The sequence below is a fragment of the Nyctibius grandis genome, chromosome 12 (assembly GCF_013368605.1).
Source record: "Nyctibius grandis isolate bNycGra1 chromosome 12, bNycGra1.pri, whole genome shotgun sequence".
In the NCBI taxonomy this organism is placed as follows: domain Eukaryota; kingdom Metazoa; phylum Chordata; class Aves; order Nyctibiiformes; family Nyctibiidae; genus Nyctibius; species Nyctibius grandis.
In genome coordinates, this window is record NC_090669.1 from 960,403 (window position 1) to 979,429 (window position 19,027).

Consider the following 19,027-nt stretch of genomic DNA (forward strand, 5'->3'; position numbering starts at 1 on the left):
GCTGGGGCTGCTCCGGGGGGGCTCACCGGGAGCTCCCCGGGGCCGGGTCGGGGCCGTCCCCACTACCCCCGGAGCCCCGTGCCCGCCGGGGCCGCCGCCGCCCGGTGCGGGGGGGGGGAAGCCCCGCCTCCGCCCGCCGTTGGGGGGGGTTCCGAGGGTTTCCACGGCAACGAGAGCGGGGCGGAGCTCGGCGTTTCCGTTACCGAAGTGCCCGGGAGGGCGGGGCCGGGGCTGGCACCGGCTGCCCCGCCGCTGCCACCGCCCCGCGCCCGGTGAGTGGCCCCGCGGGGGCGGCACAGGCACCGGCACCGGGGCGGGGGGGGGGAGCCGGGGGGGACCGGCCCGGCCCGGGGCTCCCTTTGTCTGAGGGGGATGGGGGGGCGCCGGGCACGGAGCACGCGTGGCCGCGGCGAGAGGAAGGTTACCCGTTAGCGTGCAACGGGTGGCGCGGCCGGGACCGGCACCGGCACCGGCACCGGCACCGGGACCAGCGGGGCGCGGAGCAGAGCGGGGCGTTGCCGGGCTTCTGCGCACCGGCACCGGCACCGGGGGTGCGTGGGGCGGGGGCTGCGCCTCCTGCGCGCCCCGGGACACGCGATCGGGACCGCCCCAGCCGCCCGCAGCCACCGGTTGGGGGAACAAGGGACCCCCGCGGCGGCACCCGGGACTCCGCGCCCCCTTCCCCGGCCGAGGCATCCCCGGCCCCGGCGCTGCGGTGCCCGCCCGGCTCGGGGCTGCGGGGGCTGCCCGCGGTCCGGGCGTTAGGAAGTCAATAACCCCCCAAGTGGCGATTAGGAGGAGCCGGGAAAGGCTTCGGCAATGAGTAAATTAATTACAGCCCCGGTTTAGGTCACATCCGCCGGGAGCACGGAGGGAGCCTGGGGCTGTCGGCGTCCCGGCCCCGGGAATGAAATCGGGATTGATGCAACTTTCCGTGGGATTCGGGAGCCGGGGATGGTGGGGGCGGCGTGGTTTGCTCCAGCACGGTTCCCTGGGCTCTCACGGCTGGAAAGCGAAGCGGGCTGAGATCTCTTTCCTTGCGCTCATCCGCAGAGGTGTGGCTGCGCTCGGGACCCCCGTGCCATGATCACATCCCGCAAAACCTGGGATCTGAGATCCGTGCCCTCTGCGAGAGCCGCCTGGAAGACGAAGGACCTTGGCCCCGACGGTGAGTACGGCGCGGAGGCTCGTCCTTCACCCTTGGGGCTCAGCCTGCCGCGCTCACGCCCTTGCTCACGCTTGGGGAAGGAGAGGCTGGGAACAGGCCAGCCTGCATTTTTCACATTTCTTTCCGGATGAAGCTCGGGATTTGAGAAACGGGAGACTCAGATGCAAGCACGAAGCGGTAGGCAGACAGAGGGGTGAGCAGAGCGAGCTGCCTCCGTCTCCCTCCCTCCTGGCCCTTCGGAGCGGGAAGCGTGGGGAGAAAGGTTAAAATTTAACGTGGGAGAAAGAAATCGGAGCGATACGCATGGCGGGGAAGACGCGGGGACTTCGCTTCTCCCCGGCCCCTGCTCCTTGGAAGGGCTCCTTATCTCTCCCCGGCGCACAGACCCCGTAGGTGAGTTTAGTCCAGGGCTTTTCTCCGCGGCGGCTGAGCTGTTTTGCAGGCGGGCGGGCGGCTGCTTGCCCCAACCTGCGCCCGCTTGTTGGGAAACAGCCCTTCCCACCTCCCTCGCCGGTGGTGCCGGATGGGTTTCCACAAAGGGGGAGGCAGAACCCCCCCTATTTGGGTTTTTTTTTTTTGCTCTTGGCTTCAGCTTTTGCCGTCTCTACGTGCTGGCAGCCGCTTAGCGGGACGCTGCTTCTTCCCTGGCATTTGGACCCGCCAAGCTGAACGTTGGTTGGCATCAAAGCCTCCGAAAACGGGGTTTTTCAGTGCTTCCGCTGCCCGTGCTGGGACACTCATCGCCTTTTATCCGGGCGCTTCGGAAAAGCTCGATTTTTCCAGCGCGCGCAAAATGTTGTGGCTAATTGCAGGCTGGGAAGAAGTCCAGAGCGATGGACTGATGTCATCGGGGCACATCTCCCTCCAGACGCTGCTTCCACCTGGGGCCCAAGAGCCTCTGGGTGATTTTAGGGGGAAAAAAAAAAACTGCGTTAGTGGGATTTTATTTGTGGGTTGTTGATTTATTTTCCTGCCTGCCAGAGAAGCCATTTGGCTGCCTGAGGTGATGGCAGCGCTTGTGGCAGGCGGATGGGAAGGGGGCACAGGGTCCCCAAGCAGGTCCCGTTGGGATGTAGCCCTCACCAACCACTTCTCCAATAGCAGAGGAGGACACAGCCACGGGAAAAGGATTCTTGAGATGCTGTTTTCCTTCTGCGCGGCTCAGAAGGGCAGGGAACTGCTGCCCTGTCTGCTTCGGGGTTTGGCTGCGTGACAAATAAAGGAAATATTCGGGGGCAGCGGAGGGAGGTGATGGTGGCAGGGTCAGTCTGTCTGGTTTCGGTGACGCAAGCCAGATTTGGCAGCTCTTCCGAGATAAGATCGCAGGAAGTGGAGCAGCTTGGCGAGGGGCAGGGGTGGGATGTCCCCGGCGAGGGGCAGGGGTGGGATGTCCCCAGCGCGGAGCCGGATCTGGTCCTGCAGAGGCCAGACGGATGCTGCACCCTGAATTCTCATTACTAGTCGTTGGCAACCAGTCTCCGCCCCCCCGAAGGGCTAATTTTTTCTAATTAACATAATTAACATTTTTAATAAAACTCACGCACCGTCTCCGCCGCGGCTGGGAGGAGGAGGTGGGTTTGCTGAGCGAGGCCGAAGGCTGTGCCCACCCTGGGCGCTCAGGTTGATCCGGCGATGCTTTTCGCTCTGCCTCAGGCCGCGGGCAGGACACGCTCGTCACCAGGAGCCGAGCGGGCGCCTCTCCCCCGGTTCCTCTGCTGCCTGCACTGGTTCGCCATAAAATCCTCGGCGTGAGCTGGCCGGACGCTGCAAACCCCAGCGGGCTCTGCCTGGCTCTGCAGGTGAGGAGCGCTGAGCTTGGGTGGGGAGGGTGTTTTTGGGGTGGTGGGAAGGATACCCTGCACCCTGCTGGGCCACCCCTTGGTGGGAGCTGGCTGGTCCCCCCCCCAGCTCGACCCCGGCACCTCGTGCCTCGAGCAGAGCTGCTGCCTGGGTTGGGGGGGAAAAGCATCTCCAAAAAGTTGGAAGTCATTGAAAAATGCTGGGGAACAGCCCAGAATAACATTTTCTGGGTCACTTCTGGGTCAAGGAGGCAGGAGAGCTCAAGGCAGAAGGGTGATAAGAAAATGAAGCACCTTGAGATGCTGTTTGCCAGTGGGATGGAGGAGGAGGAGGAGAAGGAGGAAGGCTACGGCAGGCGGGGACTGTATCAGGACACGGTGTACTGGTGTTGCTGCCACCAGTTCATTCTGGGCTTCAGGCAAATCATTTAAATTCCTCTTCTTTGAAAAGAAGGAAAACACCTTCTTATCTCACACCAGCCTTGGTGAATTCCCTCCGGCAAAACCCTCCCGGAGTCTTAAATGTGGAGGCGCCACAGCCACGGGGCTTCTCCAGGAGGAGGAGGATGCTGCCTCCTTCCAAATTGCTCTCAGAAATACTTGGCGTGTACCGAGTCTTTGCCCTTCTGCCGGGGTGAGGCGGATTTCTCCGGCACTGCTGGCCCTGCGATAGGATATAAGTTAAAAAAAAGGCACTTTTGAGCGGGGCAGGGAGCGATTCTGCGCGCTGGGCCGATGGGCAGCTCAGCTTTTCGAGAGCATCCATGCCATAGCGCTTTTAGAAATGGTGATAAAAAAACACATTTATTTTTTTTCCCCTGCAAGCCAGTGACAGATATGCTAGATACAGAAATTTAGGACCTTCTCTATATTCCTTTCCCTCCTTCTAAATTTCTTCTCTGTTTTTTTCGGAGCTGTGCTTCATCCCATGGGGCATGGCATTACCTGAGCCCCGGCTCAGCAGCGAGCAGCTTCACATTCAACCCTGCCTGCAAGCCAGGGTCTTTGGGGTTTTTTTTAAGGCCATAGAGAGAAAAAAAGGTAATATTCAGTATAACTGCATGACTAAGTTGTTGATGGGGAGAACTAAAAGCAACACGATAAGTTCATTGCAGCAGCTTCTGGACACTGAAATCCCTCGAGGGAGGGTTTCCCCAGGTCCCACCGCCCTGTCCTCTGCCACCCCCTCCCTGCTGTCTCCTGGCCAGCCCGGTGGGACGCATGGTCGCTACATCTCATATCTCCGTCCTGTTTCTTCTCGTGGACACAGGCTCTGCGGGAGACGGCGGGCGAGCGGCGCGGGGAGAGCCGGCACCGAGCCCCGGAGGAGCCGCCGGTGTGTCCCCGTGAGCCGGCAGCTGCCCCACCGGTGCGGGCAGCCTCCACCATGAACCTGGAGAAAGCAGGTCAGGGGGGAGCTGGGATGGGGCAGCGGGTGCTCGGGAGGAGGGATGCGATGGGATGGGTGCCCGGTACCCGCCGGTGGGTATCGAGGGGCCCTCTCCCCTTTCGGGGTGCATGTAGACACGCGGCTGCGCTCACGGGGAGGGAGCGGGTCTCGGTGGAAATCAAACACCAGCCAGCTGTCGGGTGACACCAGGCGACCGATGAATTATTTAGCTGAGAGAGCAGAGCAGGTGAGCGCCAGCAAACCCTCCGCTCTGCCCTTGCGGTGTGCGTGGCTGCAGGTGAGCCCCCGTGGGTTCCCGTTTTCACCATCAGGACCGAATTGTCTGGGCTTGTCAGGGCACATCCCAAGAGCTGCCCCCAGCAGGGTCCCCGAGCAAGCTCCTGGCTGGTGGGAAGGGGCAGGGGTGCAGGAGGAAGGGAGCCTGTGTGGTGATGGTAATGGGGCAGAGCCGTGGAAATAGCCCCCTTCCAAAGGGGTTTGAAAGCATTTTGGAAAAGCAATTTTGGAAAAAAAGCATTTTCGAAGCAAATTTCAGTGCTGCGTCCAGCTCTGGGGCCCCAACATCAGAAGGACACGGAGCTGTTGGGGCGAGTCCAGAGGAGGCCACGAAGATGCTCAGAGGGCTGGAGCCCCTCTGCTCTGGAGACAGGCTGAGAGAGCTGGGGCTGTTCAGCCTGGAGAAGAGAAGGCTCCGGGGAGACCTTCTAGCACCTTCCAGTGCCTGAAGGGGCTACAGGAAAGCTGGAGAGGGGCTTTTGACAAGGGCATGGAGTGACAGGACGAGGGGGAACGGTTTTAAACTGAAAGAGGGGAGATTGAGATGAGATGTGAGGAAGAAATTCTTTGCTGTGAGGGTGGTGAGACCCTGGCCCAGGTTGCCCAGAGAAGCTGTGGCTGCCCCCTCCCTGGCAGTGTTCAAGGCCAGGTTGGATGGGGCTTGGAGCAACCTGGTCTGGGGGAAGGTGTCCCTGCCCGTGGCAGGGGGTCAGGACTAGATGAGCTTTAAGGTCCCTTCCAACCCAAACCAGTCTGTGATTCTGTGATTCTATGACATTGCCGGGTCAGTCCCATGGCACACAGCCGACAGCAGAGCCGGGGTTTGGTCCCAGCATTTCATTTTTGCCCGCTCTGCTGGCTCTTTAACTCCTTTTAAAGGTAGAAAGTCTCATTTACAGACCAAAAAAAAAGTCTTGTTTCTTGTATTCAGGACGTTTCCCATAAAGCAGGCAGCATCTGCCTGCAGGCAGCATCACCTCCCGCCTTCCCAACCTCAGGTTTCTGGTGGCAGCGGATGAAATCCGCAGCGGGCAGGGAAGGGCGCCAGGCAGCCGGGATCCTGCCCGCCGGTTCACCCGCCGCCGTGCCTCATCCCCACGGTGGCAATGAGTCAGGCCAGCTCATCTCTTCTTGGGAACTACCAAGTCATTTAGGGGTTCATCTCACAGGCTCTGATGTGCAGCCAGGTCGGCTGCTGTCGGCACCGGTGGCTCTATTAACACGCATAAAATGATGTTTAAAATAATACTGGGAAGGTCAGCAAGGTGAACACACCAGGATGAGGCAATATGGCCATTCAGGGTCCCCGTGTCATTTTAATTTGGCGTTCATTATATCTGTGTGTAACGATGCAGTCTTTAATAACATCATCACGTCCTGGTTTCCACCGGCACCTGCTCATTCAGGAACAAGGCTGCCGGGATGAATCAGAGCGCCGCGGCGAAGGCGGTCGTTATCTGGCTGAGGTGGCAGCATCGCGGCATGTGGCGGGGCTGGGTGACGGCGCCGTGGCTCTGGGTTACGGCCTGGGATGCTCTGCTGGCTTCGGCAGGTCCCCGTGGCTCCCACTCCCCTCCCAGGGGCCGGCTTCCCCGCCGTTATCCTGGCCGGCCGTGGTTGGCACCGTGGCGCTCGGGATGCACCTCCTGGCACGTCGCTGCTCTCCGTGGGACATCTGCAAGTCCCGCTTCCCACCGTCCTGTCTCCACCGCAGCCCCTGGGGACTCTCCCACAGCTGGCATCCCGTTCCCCAGCGAAGCAACTGCATCCTGACCGGCTCCGTCTTTGCTCCCGCTGCAGGAGGGAGGCTCTGCAGTGGGAAACGCTCCAGCCTGCCGGCGGCCCGGCCCTTCCCGGTGATCCAGAAGGTGATGGCCTCCATGGCGCATCTGCAGGAGGAGAAGCTGCAGCTGCAGGAGGAGCTGCTGGGGCTGCAGGAGAAGCTCGCTGCCCGGGAGAACGACGAGCTCTCCCGCTCTCTCCAGCTGCAAGGCCAGGTATGGCGGGGACAGGGGGACATGAGGGGGGTCTGTTGGGGTCTTCACCTTCAGGCTGTGGTTTGGCTGGAGCGCCGTGTCTTGCAGTTAGCAAGAGGCACACTTGGAAGGAGCGTAGGACCTCCATCATGGAGCATCTTCTCTGCTCAGGTGTGTAGGGATGATCTGGGAGCTGGATGCTCCTGGGCACCGCGGCCATCCCACCGGCTTCGGCTGTGCCATTAGCCATTGGAAGGGGCTGCCCAGGGAGGTGGTGGAGTCACCATCTCTGGAGGTGTTTAAGAAAAGACTGGACATGGCACTTAGTGCCATGGTCTAGTTGACATGGTGGTGTCAGGGCAATGGTTGGACTCGATGATGCCAGAGGGCTCTTCCAACCTCATTGATTCTGTGATTCCCTTGGGATGCTTGCAGCCCCCCAGCTGACGTTGCGGTGACACCGCAATAATACTGTCTCCTTGGACATGACGCAGCCGAGAGGGCTTTGGGCATCACGGCAATCATCCATCCTCCCACCACAGGGCTGCTGCTGCAGGATAAGCTCGTTAGACTGTCCCAGCAGATTAACTTTAGCGACTTTTGAGAGTGAGGAGGTGGAAAGTGACCGTGAAAACGCAGAGCTGCCAGCCAAAGGGGAGAGTGTTTTGGTCATTGCGACCAGACCCGCCCCCACTAAAACCATCTCCTGCGCCGGTGCGAGGAGAGATTGAAATCCGGGCTGCTCACAAAGGGATTTGCATGTGGCTGTTGTGGAAGCTGTTACAGGCAGGTTCTGCTTGTTCCACGGGTGTCAAAAAGGCGGAGGTAATTGTCCTGCCTTTGGTTGGCATGCTCTGCGTGACACAAGCGTGAGGCTCGGATCCGGCCCCGCGCTGGCCAGTTCGGCAGCGAGCGCGGCCAACACCGGCCAGAGCGAAGCGCTGACCCGACCCTCCAGAGCTCGGGGATGGCCGGGCCACGGCTCGAGCCGGACCCGGCTGCCAAGGAGTCCCTGTCGCCTCCAGAGAGCAGGATGCGGCCGGAGATGCCTGAGCAGGTAGGGGATGGAGGCGCAGCAGCATTTTCGGGTGCTGCTGGCACGGGGTGCGGTGGGCAGGCTCCGGCGGGCGGTATGAGCCGTGACTGTCTTCTCGGTCCCTCCCCTCTTTTAAAAATACTTTTAAAAAAATCTTAACGATCTACCTCACTGCATATGGAAATGGGATTTTCCCACCCGAGCGTGAGGCTGGTGCGCTCCGAGGAGCCCCGCTGCAGAGGGTCCCCGACGCTGGCAGCCAGTAGCCGCCTTCCCCAGCCGGTAGCCACGGGCGCGCAGAGCTCGCTCGCAGAGCCCCCGGTGCCCTCCAGAGCACGCAGGGGGTGCTGCCTGCCACGCCGCCATCTCCGCCAGGGCATGACTTAATAACACCGGCATTAATTACAGCGCCGTGTCAGCACATCTGCATTCGTTATTAATCAGCACTTCCTAAATTATGGTCCACGGCGGCTCGGGTGCTTAGAAAAAGCCGGTTGTTGGGATGGGGCAATAGGTTCCCGCGTCCCGGCGAGGGGTTTGGTGGCACGGTGGAGGGGTTTGGTGGCACGGTGGAGGGGTTTGGTGGCACGGTGGCTTCTGGGTGCGGGGAAACCGGGAGCCAGGCTGGGATCTGGGGGATGGCGGGGAAGCGTGCGGCCAGGTCCGTCTCTCTCCGGGGTAAGTTTTGGGAGATGCTTGCCCAGCAGCCATCATTTTTTGGGCACGGGGACGAGGCACAGAGCAGTAAAAACACAACCCACAAGAGCACCAGCTCTGCCAAGCACTCGCTGCCGCCGTTAATTTGAATAACTGCATATTTTTGGGGGGAGCCTCACTGGTCCCTGCACCAAAAAAAATGAGGATTTATGAAATCCACCTGGTTTTGCAGGGAGGGCAGCCTGGTCCCCATGGGACGGGCAGATGCCCGGGTAGGGGTGGCTGGGGAGCATCCTCCCATCGGACTTGGACACGCGGACTTCTCAAAGAGCTCCTGCTCCCTCTTTCTCCTAAGATCACTTTCCTAGAAAGAAAAATAGAGAAACCAAAGCGAAGCAAGGGCGGGATGAGGCGCTTCTGGCTCTTTAAACGCAATTCTGGATGGGTTTGTTTTTTTCCTTCTCCAAAGCTGATGCTATTTTTTTTTTTTTAATAATGGTTTCTGCTAATGCTCAACATGGACAAATTATACCCATGGTCGAACAAGGTCGAAGCAAGCCTTTCATTAACGCTCATTTTAATCAGCTCATGTGAATCAGGCGCTCAGAGCGAGGTGGAAAATTAAGGCATAAGGAAGGTGCGAGCCAGACTGGACGTCGGTGGCCGGGGTGGCACCGCAGGGTCTCCTCCGAAAGCTGCTGAGATGCCTCCTGGTTAACCTTGCCTGTGTTGACAGGTTGAAAGTCTGAAGGCGAAGCTCCTGGAGCGAGCGCAGGAGATCGGCCGGCTGCGCTCCGAGCTGGTGAGCTGCCGCCGGGCTCGGGCTGGGCCACCCTTGCCCCGAGGGACGCCTGCGCTGCGGGTCCCTGAGGAGGAACAGGGCACACGGGGAGACATAGAAGGATTCAAACCTCCCCGGGGTTGTGGTTTGGGCCCTGCGAGTCTAGAGAGAGGGGTTGAGGGATGAAAGCGTGGGCGATTTTTTCTGTCCAACGCGGTGCCATTGCTGGTGGCCCTGGGTGCAGCTGGCCCCGGGGCTCCCCGGCACTGTTGCCCTGGGAGGGGGCAGCAAAAGCCCCTCTGGGGGCTGGGGCTCCCCTGGGGACAGCAGAGTGGGGGCTCCCTGGGCACAGTGGGGGCTCCCCAGTATGGCAGGCTGTGGGGGCTCCCCTGGGGACAGCAGGGTGGGGGCTCCCCAGGCACAGTGGGGTTCTCTGACATGGTAGACTCGGGCTCCTAGGGTGTCACAGGCTGGGGGTGGGGGTCCCCCGATGCTGCAGGCTGGGGCTCCCTGAGTATGGCAGACTGGGGGGTCCCGGGGTGCAGCAGGCTGAGGGCACCCCAATACAGTGGGCCGGGGGGTCCCGGGGTGCAGGAGGCCGGGGGGTCCCGGGGTGCAGGAGGCCGGGGGGTCCCAGGGTGCAGGAGGGTGGGGGGTCCCGGGGTGCAGCAGGCTGTGGGGTCCAGGGGTGCAGGAGGCCTGGGGTCCTGGGGTGCAGGAGGCCGGGGGGACCCCGGGTGCAGGAGGGTGGGGGTCCCAGGGTGCAGGAGGGTGGGGGTCCCAGGGTGCAGGAGGCCGGGGGGTCCGAGGGTGCAGGAGGGTGGGGGGTCCCGGGGTGCAGGAGGTCTCCATCCCCTCCCGTCGGCAGGGCGGCACGGACGCAGAGAAGCACCGGGCCATGCTGGCGGCCGAGAACGAGCGGCTGCGGCAGGAGATGAAGGCGTGCGAGGGGGAGCTGCGGGAGCTGCGGCGGCAGCAGGAGGCGCCGTGCCAGGACTGCGCCCACCTCCAGGTGAGCTGGTGGCGGCGGTGGCAGCAGGGTGACGGGCACCCATGGGTGACTCGAGCTCAGCTGTGCTGTTTCGGGGCCAGGAGAACGCCGAGCTGCAGGAGCGGGTGTCCCAGCTGCAGCGGGAGGCGGAGGAGACGCGGGCCAAGCTGGCGGAGCTGGACCTGGAGGTGCAGCAGAAGACGAACCGCTTGGCCGAGGTGGAGCTGAGGCTCAAGGACTCCCTGGCCGAGAGAGCCGAGGAGGAGGAGCGGCTCAGCCGGCGGCTGCGGGACAGCCAGGAGACCATTGCCAGCCTCAAGGCCCAGCCCCAGCAGATCAAGGTGAGCACCAAAGGGCTCTCCAGCTCTCCTGGCTGGGCTGGGTGCCTAGAGGTGCCCGGTGGGTGCCCTGCAAGTGCCACCCATCCCTCTGCCCTGAGCACATCAGCACAGCGCCATGATTTTGTAAATCAGTCCCCTGGCCAACACTGGGTCCATCCCAGGCCCCTCGGGTGCTGCTTCCCCAGTACACCCCATCTCTGGGTGCTTTCCCCCCCTCCAGTACATCATCAAGACGGTGGAGGTGGAGTCGGCCAAGGCGAAGCAAGCCCTGTGTGAGAGCCAGTCCCGAAACCAGTACCTGCAGGAGCAGGTGGGGATGCAGAGGCAGGTGCTGAAGGAGATGGAGCAGCAGCTGCAGAACTCCCAAAAGACGGCGGCTCAGCTCCGAGCTCAGGTCCGAGCGCGACGGGTGTCAGTCAGAAATCCCCCTGCCCGGCTGACCCTGCCTGCACGGTGCAGCAGCGGGTGGTCACCAGCTCAGCGTCACCCCCCACCTTGCTCCCTTCCCAGATCGTGATGTATGAGGCCGAGCTGGAGCGAGCCCACGGGCAGATGCTGGAGGAGATGCAGGCCATGGAGGAGGAGAAGAACTGCGCCATCGAAGAGGCGTTTTCCCGCGCCCAAGTGGAGATGAAAGCGGTGCATGAAAACCTGGCAGGTGAGGAGCGGGCAGGGGGCTCGCAGGGCGCTGGGGTGTCGTGCCACCTGCCCCTCACCCTGCCTCGTGCCTGCAGGCGTCCGGACCAACCTGCTGACGCTGCAGCCGGCGCTGCGCACCCTCACCCACGACTACAACAGCCTGAAACGGCAGGTCCGGGACTTCCCTCTGCTCCTCCAGGAGACCCTGCGGAGCGCCAGGGCCGAGGTAAGCCCCCAGGACCACCACCCCGGCTCCCCCCGGTGCGGGGTGGGGATGCTGGGAGGGGGGTGCTGAGCCACTGGTGTCCATCCCCCTCAGATCGGCCAGGCCATCGAGGAGGTGCACAGCACCAACCGGGAGCTGCTGCGCAAGTACCGGCGGGAGCTGCAGCTCCGCAAGAAGTGTCACAACGAGCTGGTGCGGCTGAAAGGTGTGGGAGGTGGCAGGTGCCATCGCGGGAGAGCGTGTCCCTGAGCTGGGGCAGGAGGGACGGGGGAGCATCACCCCGCTGCACCCCAGCACCGCGGCTCGGGTGCTCTGTGTCCCCAGGAGATGCTGGGGTCGGCGATGGGGTGCAGCGTCCAGCCCATGCGGGGTTTGGCGGTGACCAGGGGTGGCAGCGGGATGCGCTGGGCCTGACACCATCTCTGCATCCCCCCCACCCAAGGAAACATCCGTGTTTTCGGGCGAGTCCGCCCCATCACAAAGGAGGACGGCGAGGGCCCGGAGGCGGCCAACGCGGTGACCTTCGACGCTGACGATGACGCTGTCCTGCACCTCCTGCACAAGGGGAAGCAGGTGTCCTTCGAGCTGGATAGGGTCTTCCCCCCGCAAGCATCCCAGGAGGAGGTGGGTGCTGCTGTCCGCGCTGCTGGTGTGAGGGACGGACGCAGCCACCTTCTCCTGACAGTCCCCTGTCCTCCCCAGGTGTTTCAGGAGGTTCAAGCCCTGGTCACCTCCTGCATCGACGGCTACAACGTCTGCATCTTCGCCTACGGGCAGACGGGGGCAGGAAAAACCTACACGATGGAGGTGAATTTAGCTTTGCTTCCCACTTCTTCCTCACCTTCCTGTCCCACGGTGCCCAGTCCCGGCACCCTCCCTAAGCCAGGCTGGTGGCCAGCGCACCAGTGATGGTCACTGCTGCTGTGCCAAGGGCTTTGTGCAGCAACATCCCCCCCAGGGCTTTGCTCCTGCTTAGAAAAAAAAAAAAAAAGAAAGCAGAATAAAATGCAAGAGGATGTTTTTTCTCCCCCCCGGCCCCCATTTCTCACCCCAATCCATCAGGGAACCTCAGCAAACCCGGGGATCAACCAGCGGGCCCTGCAGCTCCTCTTCTCCGAGGTGCGGAGCAAGGCGGCCGACTGGGACTACGCCATCAGCGTCAGCGCCGCCGAGATCTACAACGAGTCGCTCAGGTACGGGGAGGCTGGGGGGGGGAAGCTTTGCTGGGGAGCTGGCAGCGGTGGGCATCACCCCGCGCTGCTCTCTGCCCCGTCCCAGCAGCCCTGCCTTGGCCACACAGCTTGTTCCCAGGGCCTTGGCCACTGGATTTGGCCGTGCAAGGATTCATTTTGAATTATTTTTCAGCGCACACCGCCCTTTCAAAGCACCCTCCCTCAAGCTCTGCTATTTGTTCAGGCTCCTGCTCCTGATGCAGCAGCCGGGACACCCCCCTCTCCTCCCCACCCCTGGATGTTATAGTTAGAAATTACTAACTGGGAGCTGGGAGCAGGAGAAATATTTTCCTCCCCTGCCCAACCGCAGGCAGGAGGGGCCGGAAGGAGGCTGGGAGCGCATCCGGGTGGGTAATGGGGACTGAGAATCACAGAACCACAGGATCACAGAACCATTTGGGTTGGGAAGGACCTTTAAGGTCACCGAGTCCAACCGTTACCCCAGCACTGCCAAGCCCACCACTAACCCATGTCCCTCAGCACCACATCGACACGGCTTTTAAATCCCCCCAGGGATGGGGACTCCACCACTGCCCTGGGCAGCCTGTGCCAGTGCTTGACAACCCTTTTGGGGAAGAAATTGTCCCTGATCTCCAACCTAAACCTCCCCTGGCACAACTTGAGGCCGTTTCCTCTCGTTCTGTCACTTGTTACCTGGGAGAAGAGACCGACCCCCCCCTCGCTACACCCTCCTTTCAGGCAGTTGTAGAGAGCGAGAAGGTCTCCCCTCAGCCTCCTTTTCTCCAGACTAAACACCCCCAGGTCCCTCAGCCACTCCCCATCACACTTGTGCTCCAGACCCTTCACCAGCTCCGTTGCCCTTCTCTGGACTCGCTCCAGCACCTCAAGGTCTTTCTTGTAGTGAGGGGCCCAAACCTGCACCCAGGATTCGAGGTGCGGCCTCACCAGTGCCGAGTACAGGGGGACGATCCCTGCCCTAGTCCTGCTGGCCACACTAGTGCTGATACAAGCCAGGATGCTGGTGGCCTTCTTGGCCACCTGGGCACACTGCTGGCTCATATTCAGCCGCCATCGACCAACACCCCCAGGTCCTTTCCCACCAGGCACTTTCCAGCCACTCTCCCCCAGCCTGTAGCGGTGCGTGGGGCTGTTGTGCCCCAAGTGCAGGACCCGACACTTGGCCTTGCTGACCCTCACACAGTGGCCTCAGCCCATGGATCCGGCCTGTCCAGACCCCTCTGCAGAGCCTCCTGCCCTCCAGCACAGCAACACTCCCACCCAACTTGGTGTCATCTGTGACCTTACTGAGGGTGCGCTCAGTGGCACTAAAGAGCAGGGATGGGAGTGAGGTCTGGGTTGGGTGGGTCTATAAATAGGATGTGGAGCATCCCTGGGAGGAGATGGCTGCTCTGGCAGCCTGGGCACGCAGCGGCAGGGATGCCATGCCAGAGGGGAGCTGGTGGCCATCATCTTCCCCCCAGGGTGGGGATGGTGACAGGTACCTCTTTGCGCAGGGACTTGCTGGGGAAGGAGCCGCAGGAGAAGCTGGAGATCAAGCTGTGCCCCGATGGCAGCGGGCAGCTCTACGTGCCCGGGCTGACCGAGTTCAGGGTGCAGAGCGTGGAGGACATCAACAAGGTGTGGGGAGATGGGGGTGGTGGGAGCAGGAGGGTGGCACCGGGGGTGTGATGAATTGGGAGGGGTCTCTGGTGCGTGACCCCTGGATTTGGGAGTATTTCTGAAGCACCGGGGAGTGACACAGACCAAAATAGGTCCCCGGGTGTGGTGTGACGGTCACTGTCCCATGGGGTGAGCCGCAGGGGGTTAAAAATAAAAGCGTGGGGCCCGGGTGGCTCCTGGGGGATTAGCGGGATGCCGGCTGTCACCGCAGCGCCCTGTCTGTCACCCTGCGCCTTCGGTGCATCACCCCAGCTGAGACCTGGCAGCGGTCATCACCCCGATGAACCAGGCACCTTGTAGGGGGCTGTCACTTGGGTTATGTCCCCGAGGGTTTCTGTGTCATGGGGCATGGGGGGGGTGGGGTGTGTGGCGGGTTTGGCACAGGGTGGCCTCACTCCCCGGGCTCCCACCAGGTCTTTGAGTTCGGCCACGTCAACCGGGCGACAGAGAGCACCAACCTGAACGAGCACAGCTCCCGCTCCCACGCCCTCCTCATCGTCACCGTCCACGGCCTCGACCGCAGCACGGGGCTCCGCACCACAGGTGGGTGGCACGCAGCCAGCCCCTCACCGGGGCGTCTGGGCCGCAGCATCCCCAGGGTGCATGGGGCCGGGTGCTGACGCCAGCTTAGAGGGTGGGTTTGGTTCCCTCTGTACTGGGCACTGGTGAGGCCGCACCTTGAATCCTGTGTCCAGTTCTGGGCCCCGCACTTCAAGAAAGATGTTGAGGTGTTGGAGCGAGTGCAGAGGAGGGCGACCAAGCTGGGGAAGGGTCTGGAGGGTCTGACCTATGAGGAATGGCTGAGGGAGCTGGGGGTGTTTAGCCTGGAGAAGAGGAGGCTCAGAGGTGACCTTAGTGCAGTCTACAACTACCTGAAGGGAGGTTGTAGTGGGGTGGGAGTCAGCCTCTTCTCCCAGGCAACCAGCGACAGGACAAGAGGACACAGCCTCAAGCTTCGCCAGGGGAGGTTCAGGTTGGACATTAGGAAGCATTTCTTGTCAGCAAGGGTCATTAGCCATTGGAAGGGGCTGCCCAGGGAGGTGGTGGAGTCCCCATCCCTGGAGGGGTTTAAGAAAAGCCTGGACATGGCACTTAGTGCCCTGGTCTAGTTGCCATGGTGGTGTCAGGGCAATGGTTGGACTCGATGATCCCAGAGGGCTCTTCCAACCTGATTGATTCTGTGATTCTGTGGTTGTGTGTCCCCAGGGAAGCTGAACCTGGTGGACCTGGCAGGCTCAGAGCGGGTCGGGCGGTCGGGCGCAGAGGGCAGCCGGCTCCGCGAGGCTCAGCACATCAACAAGTCCCTCTCGGCGCTGGGCGACGTCATTTACGCCCTGCGCTCCCGGCAGGGCCACGTGCCCTTCCGCAACTCCAAGCTCACCTACCTGCTGCAGGACTCGCTCAGCGGTGACAGCAAGACCCTCATGATGGTGCAGGTAGGGCCCGGGCCCCAGCGGCATCCCTGCTGAGTGTGGGGTTTGGGATGGGGCTGGTCCCTGCTCGCCTTGGTGAGGTTTTTTTGGGATGGGTTTGGTCCCTGCTCACCCTGGTGCAGTTTTTGGAATGGGTTTGGTCCCTGCTCACCCCGGTGCAGTTTTTGGGATGGGGTTGGTCCCTACTCGCCCCGGTGCTGGGGCAGGCGGGAGGGATGCTGGAGGCAGGAGCTGGGCTGGGACCAGAGGACTGGGCTTGCACATGGGGCCATCACCTCGTCTGCAGCCCCGGGGCCAGGGGCAGCTCTGTCCCCACCTCTGTGCCCCAGACAAGGACGAGGGTTGGGGACTGAGCTCGGAGGTCCCCGACCCTTCATGCACATGGATGCCGCCCCTATGGGCACGGGCTCCTTCCACCTCCCCATCCCCTCTCTCGCTGGGAGGATTTTATGCTCTAGCAGCTGCTCCATTCCTGCCGTGACCCCCCCTCAAGCTGCCCCCTCGGGGGTGCCCGAGCCCCTGCCACCTGCTGCAGCTCTTCCTGGCTGTCCCTCACCCCAGGGCGGTTGGTGACATGGGATCAGGCTGGCCCGGCTGCGGATGGACGGGGCTATCCTGGGAGCAGCGGGTTAATAATAGCATCTCCCCCGCCCGGCACCCGTGTGTTTGAGCCCTGGGTGGGTGCAGGCAGCTGGCAGGGTGACGTTCTGCCTCCTCCTGCCTGACCACAGGTCTCCCCCGCTGAGAAAAACACGAGTGAGACGCTGTGCTCCCTCAAGTTCGCTGAGAGGGTTCGCTCCGTGGAGCTGGGGCCCGTCTCCCGCAAGGCTGAGCTGGTCTCCTGGCCCAGCCAGGAGCAGCTGGAGGTAACCGCCAGGCCGCCCGTGCCCTTCCTCGTCCCCCTCACCCCCGGGGCTCCCCCTGTTTTGCCCCCCCCATGCATGGTCCCCAGGGCTGTTTGCTGTTGGGGAGCTGCCTCCGTTGGGGACCATCACCCAGTGGGACGGGGGCTGTCCCCAGGCAGCGGCATCCAGCTGCTGATGCCACCGTGGCTCCTCCAAGCCCTGTTTTACAGCAGCCCCATGGTGTCCCCAGAGCATAACTGGGCATCGCTACCCATCCCTGGGCCTTCCCTCTGGGGCCTGGCGCGGGCTGACCCCGGGGCTGTTGCCCCCATCTCTTCCCAGGGTGACTCGCCGGGGGCCGCGGCACCCCCCGGCCGTGGCCACGCGTCCCCCAGCCCGGGGCAGCTCTCCGGCCGCGCCGCCTCCATCCGCAGGAAGCTCCAGACCTCAGGTGGGTGGTGGGGCACCGTGGCCCTGCTCCGCACCCCGGGTGCCCTCCGGGGTCTCTCTGTCAGAGGGGGCTCCCGCTGCCAGCCTCGTGCAGGCAAAGCACTGATTTGTAATCAGGTCATTAACTAATGCCTAATTAGCCAGCGGGAGCCTGGATAGCACATCCCCAAGAGCATCCTGGTGCAAAGGCGCTGCCAGCAGCTCGGGGTGCACGGGGGGAGCGACACTGCAGGGCAGTGGCAGTGCCCCCCGGGGCTGAACCTCTCTCCCTTTCGAATTTCAGCCTGAATTTAGGGGCAGCCGTGGCTGCCAGGTGAGTGCCTGCGGCCGGGAGCTGGTGGAGGGCTCTGCTTCGGCCCCGCTTCCCGGGCAGGGCAGGGGTGTCGGGCTGTGCCGCTCGCGGGGATGCTCGTGGGAATGCTTGGATGTACCAGCTCAACGCAGCACTCGCTGAAACGCCGCCGGACGGGGCTGGGGCAGCCATGGCCGTGCCCCCTGCCCCATGTGACCCACACATGTCTCCCCCCAGGGAAGCTGAGGCCAGTCCCTGTGTGACGAGTGCCAGCGCCGGCACCAAACCCGCTGCAGGACCCAGCCCCTCGTCATGCTACGGCGAGCCAGGTGCTGGCAGACACGAAGGCTTCGGTGCTGGAACCAGAGGGTGATGGCACCTCGCACCCTGAGCATCATGGGGCCAGGGTCTCCCAGCAGCCGGACCCCCATTTCAGGGTGGGGGACGGCAGGAACCTGCTCCCCTCGGCTGTTCAGCTCTATGGCTTTTTATTTTTGATGAACAGATATTTTTTAGCCAGAGCAGGGAGTTGCTGGGTGCTCCCTCCATCTCTCCAGCGTGGCTTTTACAACAGTGGAGGTACCAGGCTGGAGTGGGGGCTCAGCGCCAGGCAAGCCCCTGGACATGTCTCTGCTACCCCCATGGGGCCGGCCTGGCCGTGGCTCCCCCAGGACTGTGTCCAGGCCTTTCGGAGCCACGCGTCCTCCATTTTAAGCCAGAAAAAAAACCCAGCAGCTCCTTCCCCGTTGGTTTCTCAAGCCCTGTTGTTGCATGAAGGCACCGTGCATGAGCCGAGCTGCCGTTCATCGTGGTGCTGGTGCCGCCCCGGCACAGAGGGAGAGCGGGCGCAGGGCTGCCCGTGCTCAACGGCACCAGGGTGGATTGAGCGGTCTTGAATGAAGCTATTGTGAAGTTATTTACCAGTTGTCTTGTGAAGAGAGATCACAGTGTGGTCGAGATGAAAGTGTTTGAAATATTTATACCCTGTTTACATGTCTTGGAATGGAAAACAAGTGGAAAACAAACGAACCCCAAACTTCCAGCCCAAAAAATCTGTTGGCTTATGTGTGGGGAGGGCGGCTGGCAGGGGCATGGGAGGAGGTGGCACTGGCCCCCCCACCTCTGAGCGCCCACCCGTGGGTGCGCTTCCTCCTGCTGCAAATAACCCATGGGATGCACTGATGGCTCCTTCCCACCGCCGCCCTCTCCTCTCCTTCCACGGCGTATTCTATTTAAAGAGGGGAAAAAAAAAAAGGGAAAAATAAATTTAGCCTTTTGTAAGATTAGATGTTTCTATGTATTTTAATAATTAAAAAAATATCCTGTTTTGTAACAAAACTTATTTTAAATAAACTGTTAAAGCAAGTCCTCCTGCGCTGCTGTGATTTCCCCGCAGCGGGTTTGAGCCCCGCTCGGGGTGGGTGCTCCCTCCCTCCCTCTGGCTTGCACAGCATCTCCCCCAGGGCTGGAAAAGCCCCTTAAATCCCTCCTCTTGCAGCTGCCTCCAGGCCGTCGTGCCAGTGCTGCCCCCACCATTGCAGCTATCAGGCTCCCTTAATTAGCAGAAGATTGAGTTGTTAAACTAAGCAAGCCCCAGTTGCTTCAGCATCTTGCTCCATCTCATGCTTCTCCCAGCTCTGGGGGGGGCTGGCAGAGCCGTTTCACACCTCGGGGGGGTCAAGGCACAGGGTTATGGGCAGAGAGCCCCCGGGTGAGGCAGCAAGTGGCCCCAGTGCAGGCAGGACACGCACTGTGAGTTCCCCGGGGCTTGAAGCAGGCAGCAGCGTCAGCCCTGGTCACGCTGTCAGGCACATGGCCAGGGCCTCTTGCTGT

The 19,027-nt window shown here is 62.1% G+C and overlaps 1 protein-coding gene across 3 annotated transcripts; it reads left to right on the top strand.

Moving 5' to 3' along the window:
• Nucleotides 1–218: 218 nt before the first annotated feature.
• Nucleotides 219–18,475, top strand: KIFC3 (kinesin family member C3). Of its 3 annotated transcripts, none has more exons than XM_068411053.1 (21): nucleotides 219–272; nucleotides 1,054–1,168; nucleotides 2,822–2,967; nucleotides 4,238–4,373; nucleotides 6,455–6,651; nucleotides 9,060–9,125; nucleotides 9,973–10,116; nucleotides 10,197–10,436; nucleotides 10,657–10,830; nucleotides 10,947–11,094; nucleotides 11,171–11,301; nucleotides 11,395–11,506; nucleotides 11,744–11,925; nucleotides 12,004–12,108; nucleotides 12,364–12,494; nucleotides 14,009–14,132; nucleotides 14,588–14,717; nucleotides 15,381–15,610; nucleotides 16,339–16,473; nucleotides 16,795–16,903; nucleotides 17,432–18,475. In XM_068411053.1, the coding sequence occupies exons 2-21, from the start codon at nucleotides 1,084–1,086 to the stop codon at nucleotides 17,455–17,457; spliced, it is 2,751 nt and encodes a 916-aa protein (XP_068267154.1). In that variant the 5' UTR covers nucleotides 219–272; nucleotides 1,054–1,083; the 3' UTR covers nucleotides 17,458–18,475. The 3 variants fall into 3 exon arrangements, with proteins under 3 accessions (XP_068267154.1, XP_068267156.1, XP_068267155.1); XM_068411055.1 differs by lacking the exon at nucleotides 219–272 and adding an exon at nucleotides 382–551; XM_068411054.1 differs by lacking the exon at nucleotides 219–272 and adding an exon at nucleotides 17,186–17,215 and having other exon boundaries at nucleotides 867–1,168.
• The last annotated feature ends 552 nt before the right edge of the window (nucleotides 18,476–19,027 follow it).

Bases quoted from the DNA above. Each gene is read 5' to 3' on its own strand.
- KIFC3 (XM_068411053.1), top strand. From the start codon at position 1,084: ATGATCACATCCCGCAAAACCTGGGATCTGAGATCCGTGCCCTCTGCG. The intron at 11,095-11,170 runs GTGAGGAGCGGG...TCGTGCCTGCAG, and splicing joins GGTGCATGAAAACCTGGCAG to GCGTCCGGACCAACCTGCTG. The intron at 16,474-16,794 runs GTAACCGCCAGG...ATCTCTTCCCAG, and splicing joins CCAGCCAGGAGCAGCTGGAG to GGTGACTCGCCGGGGGCCGC.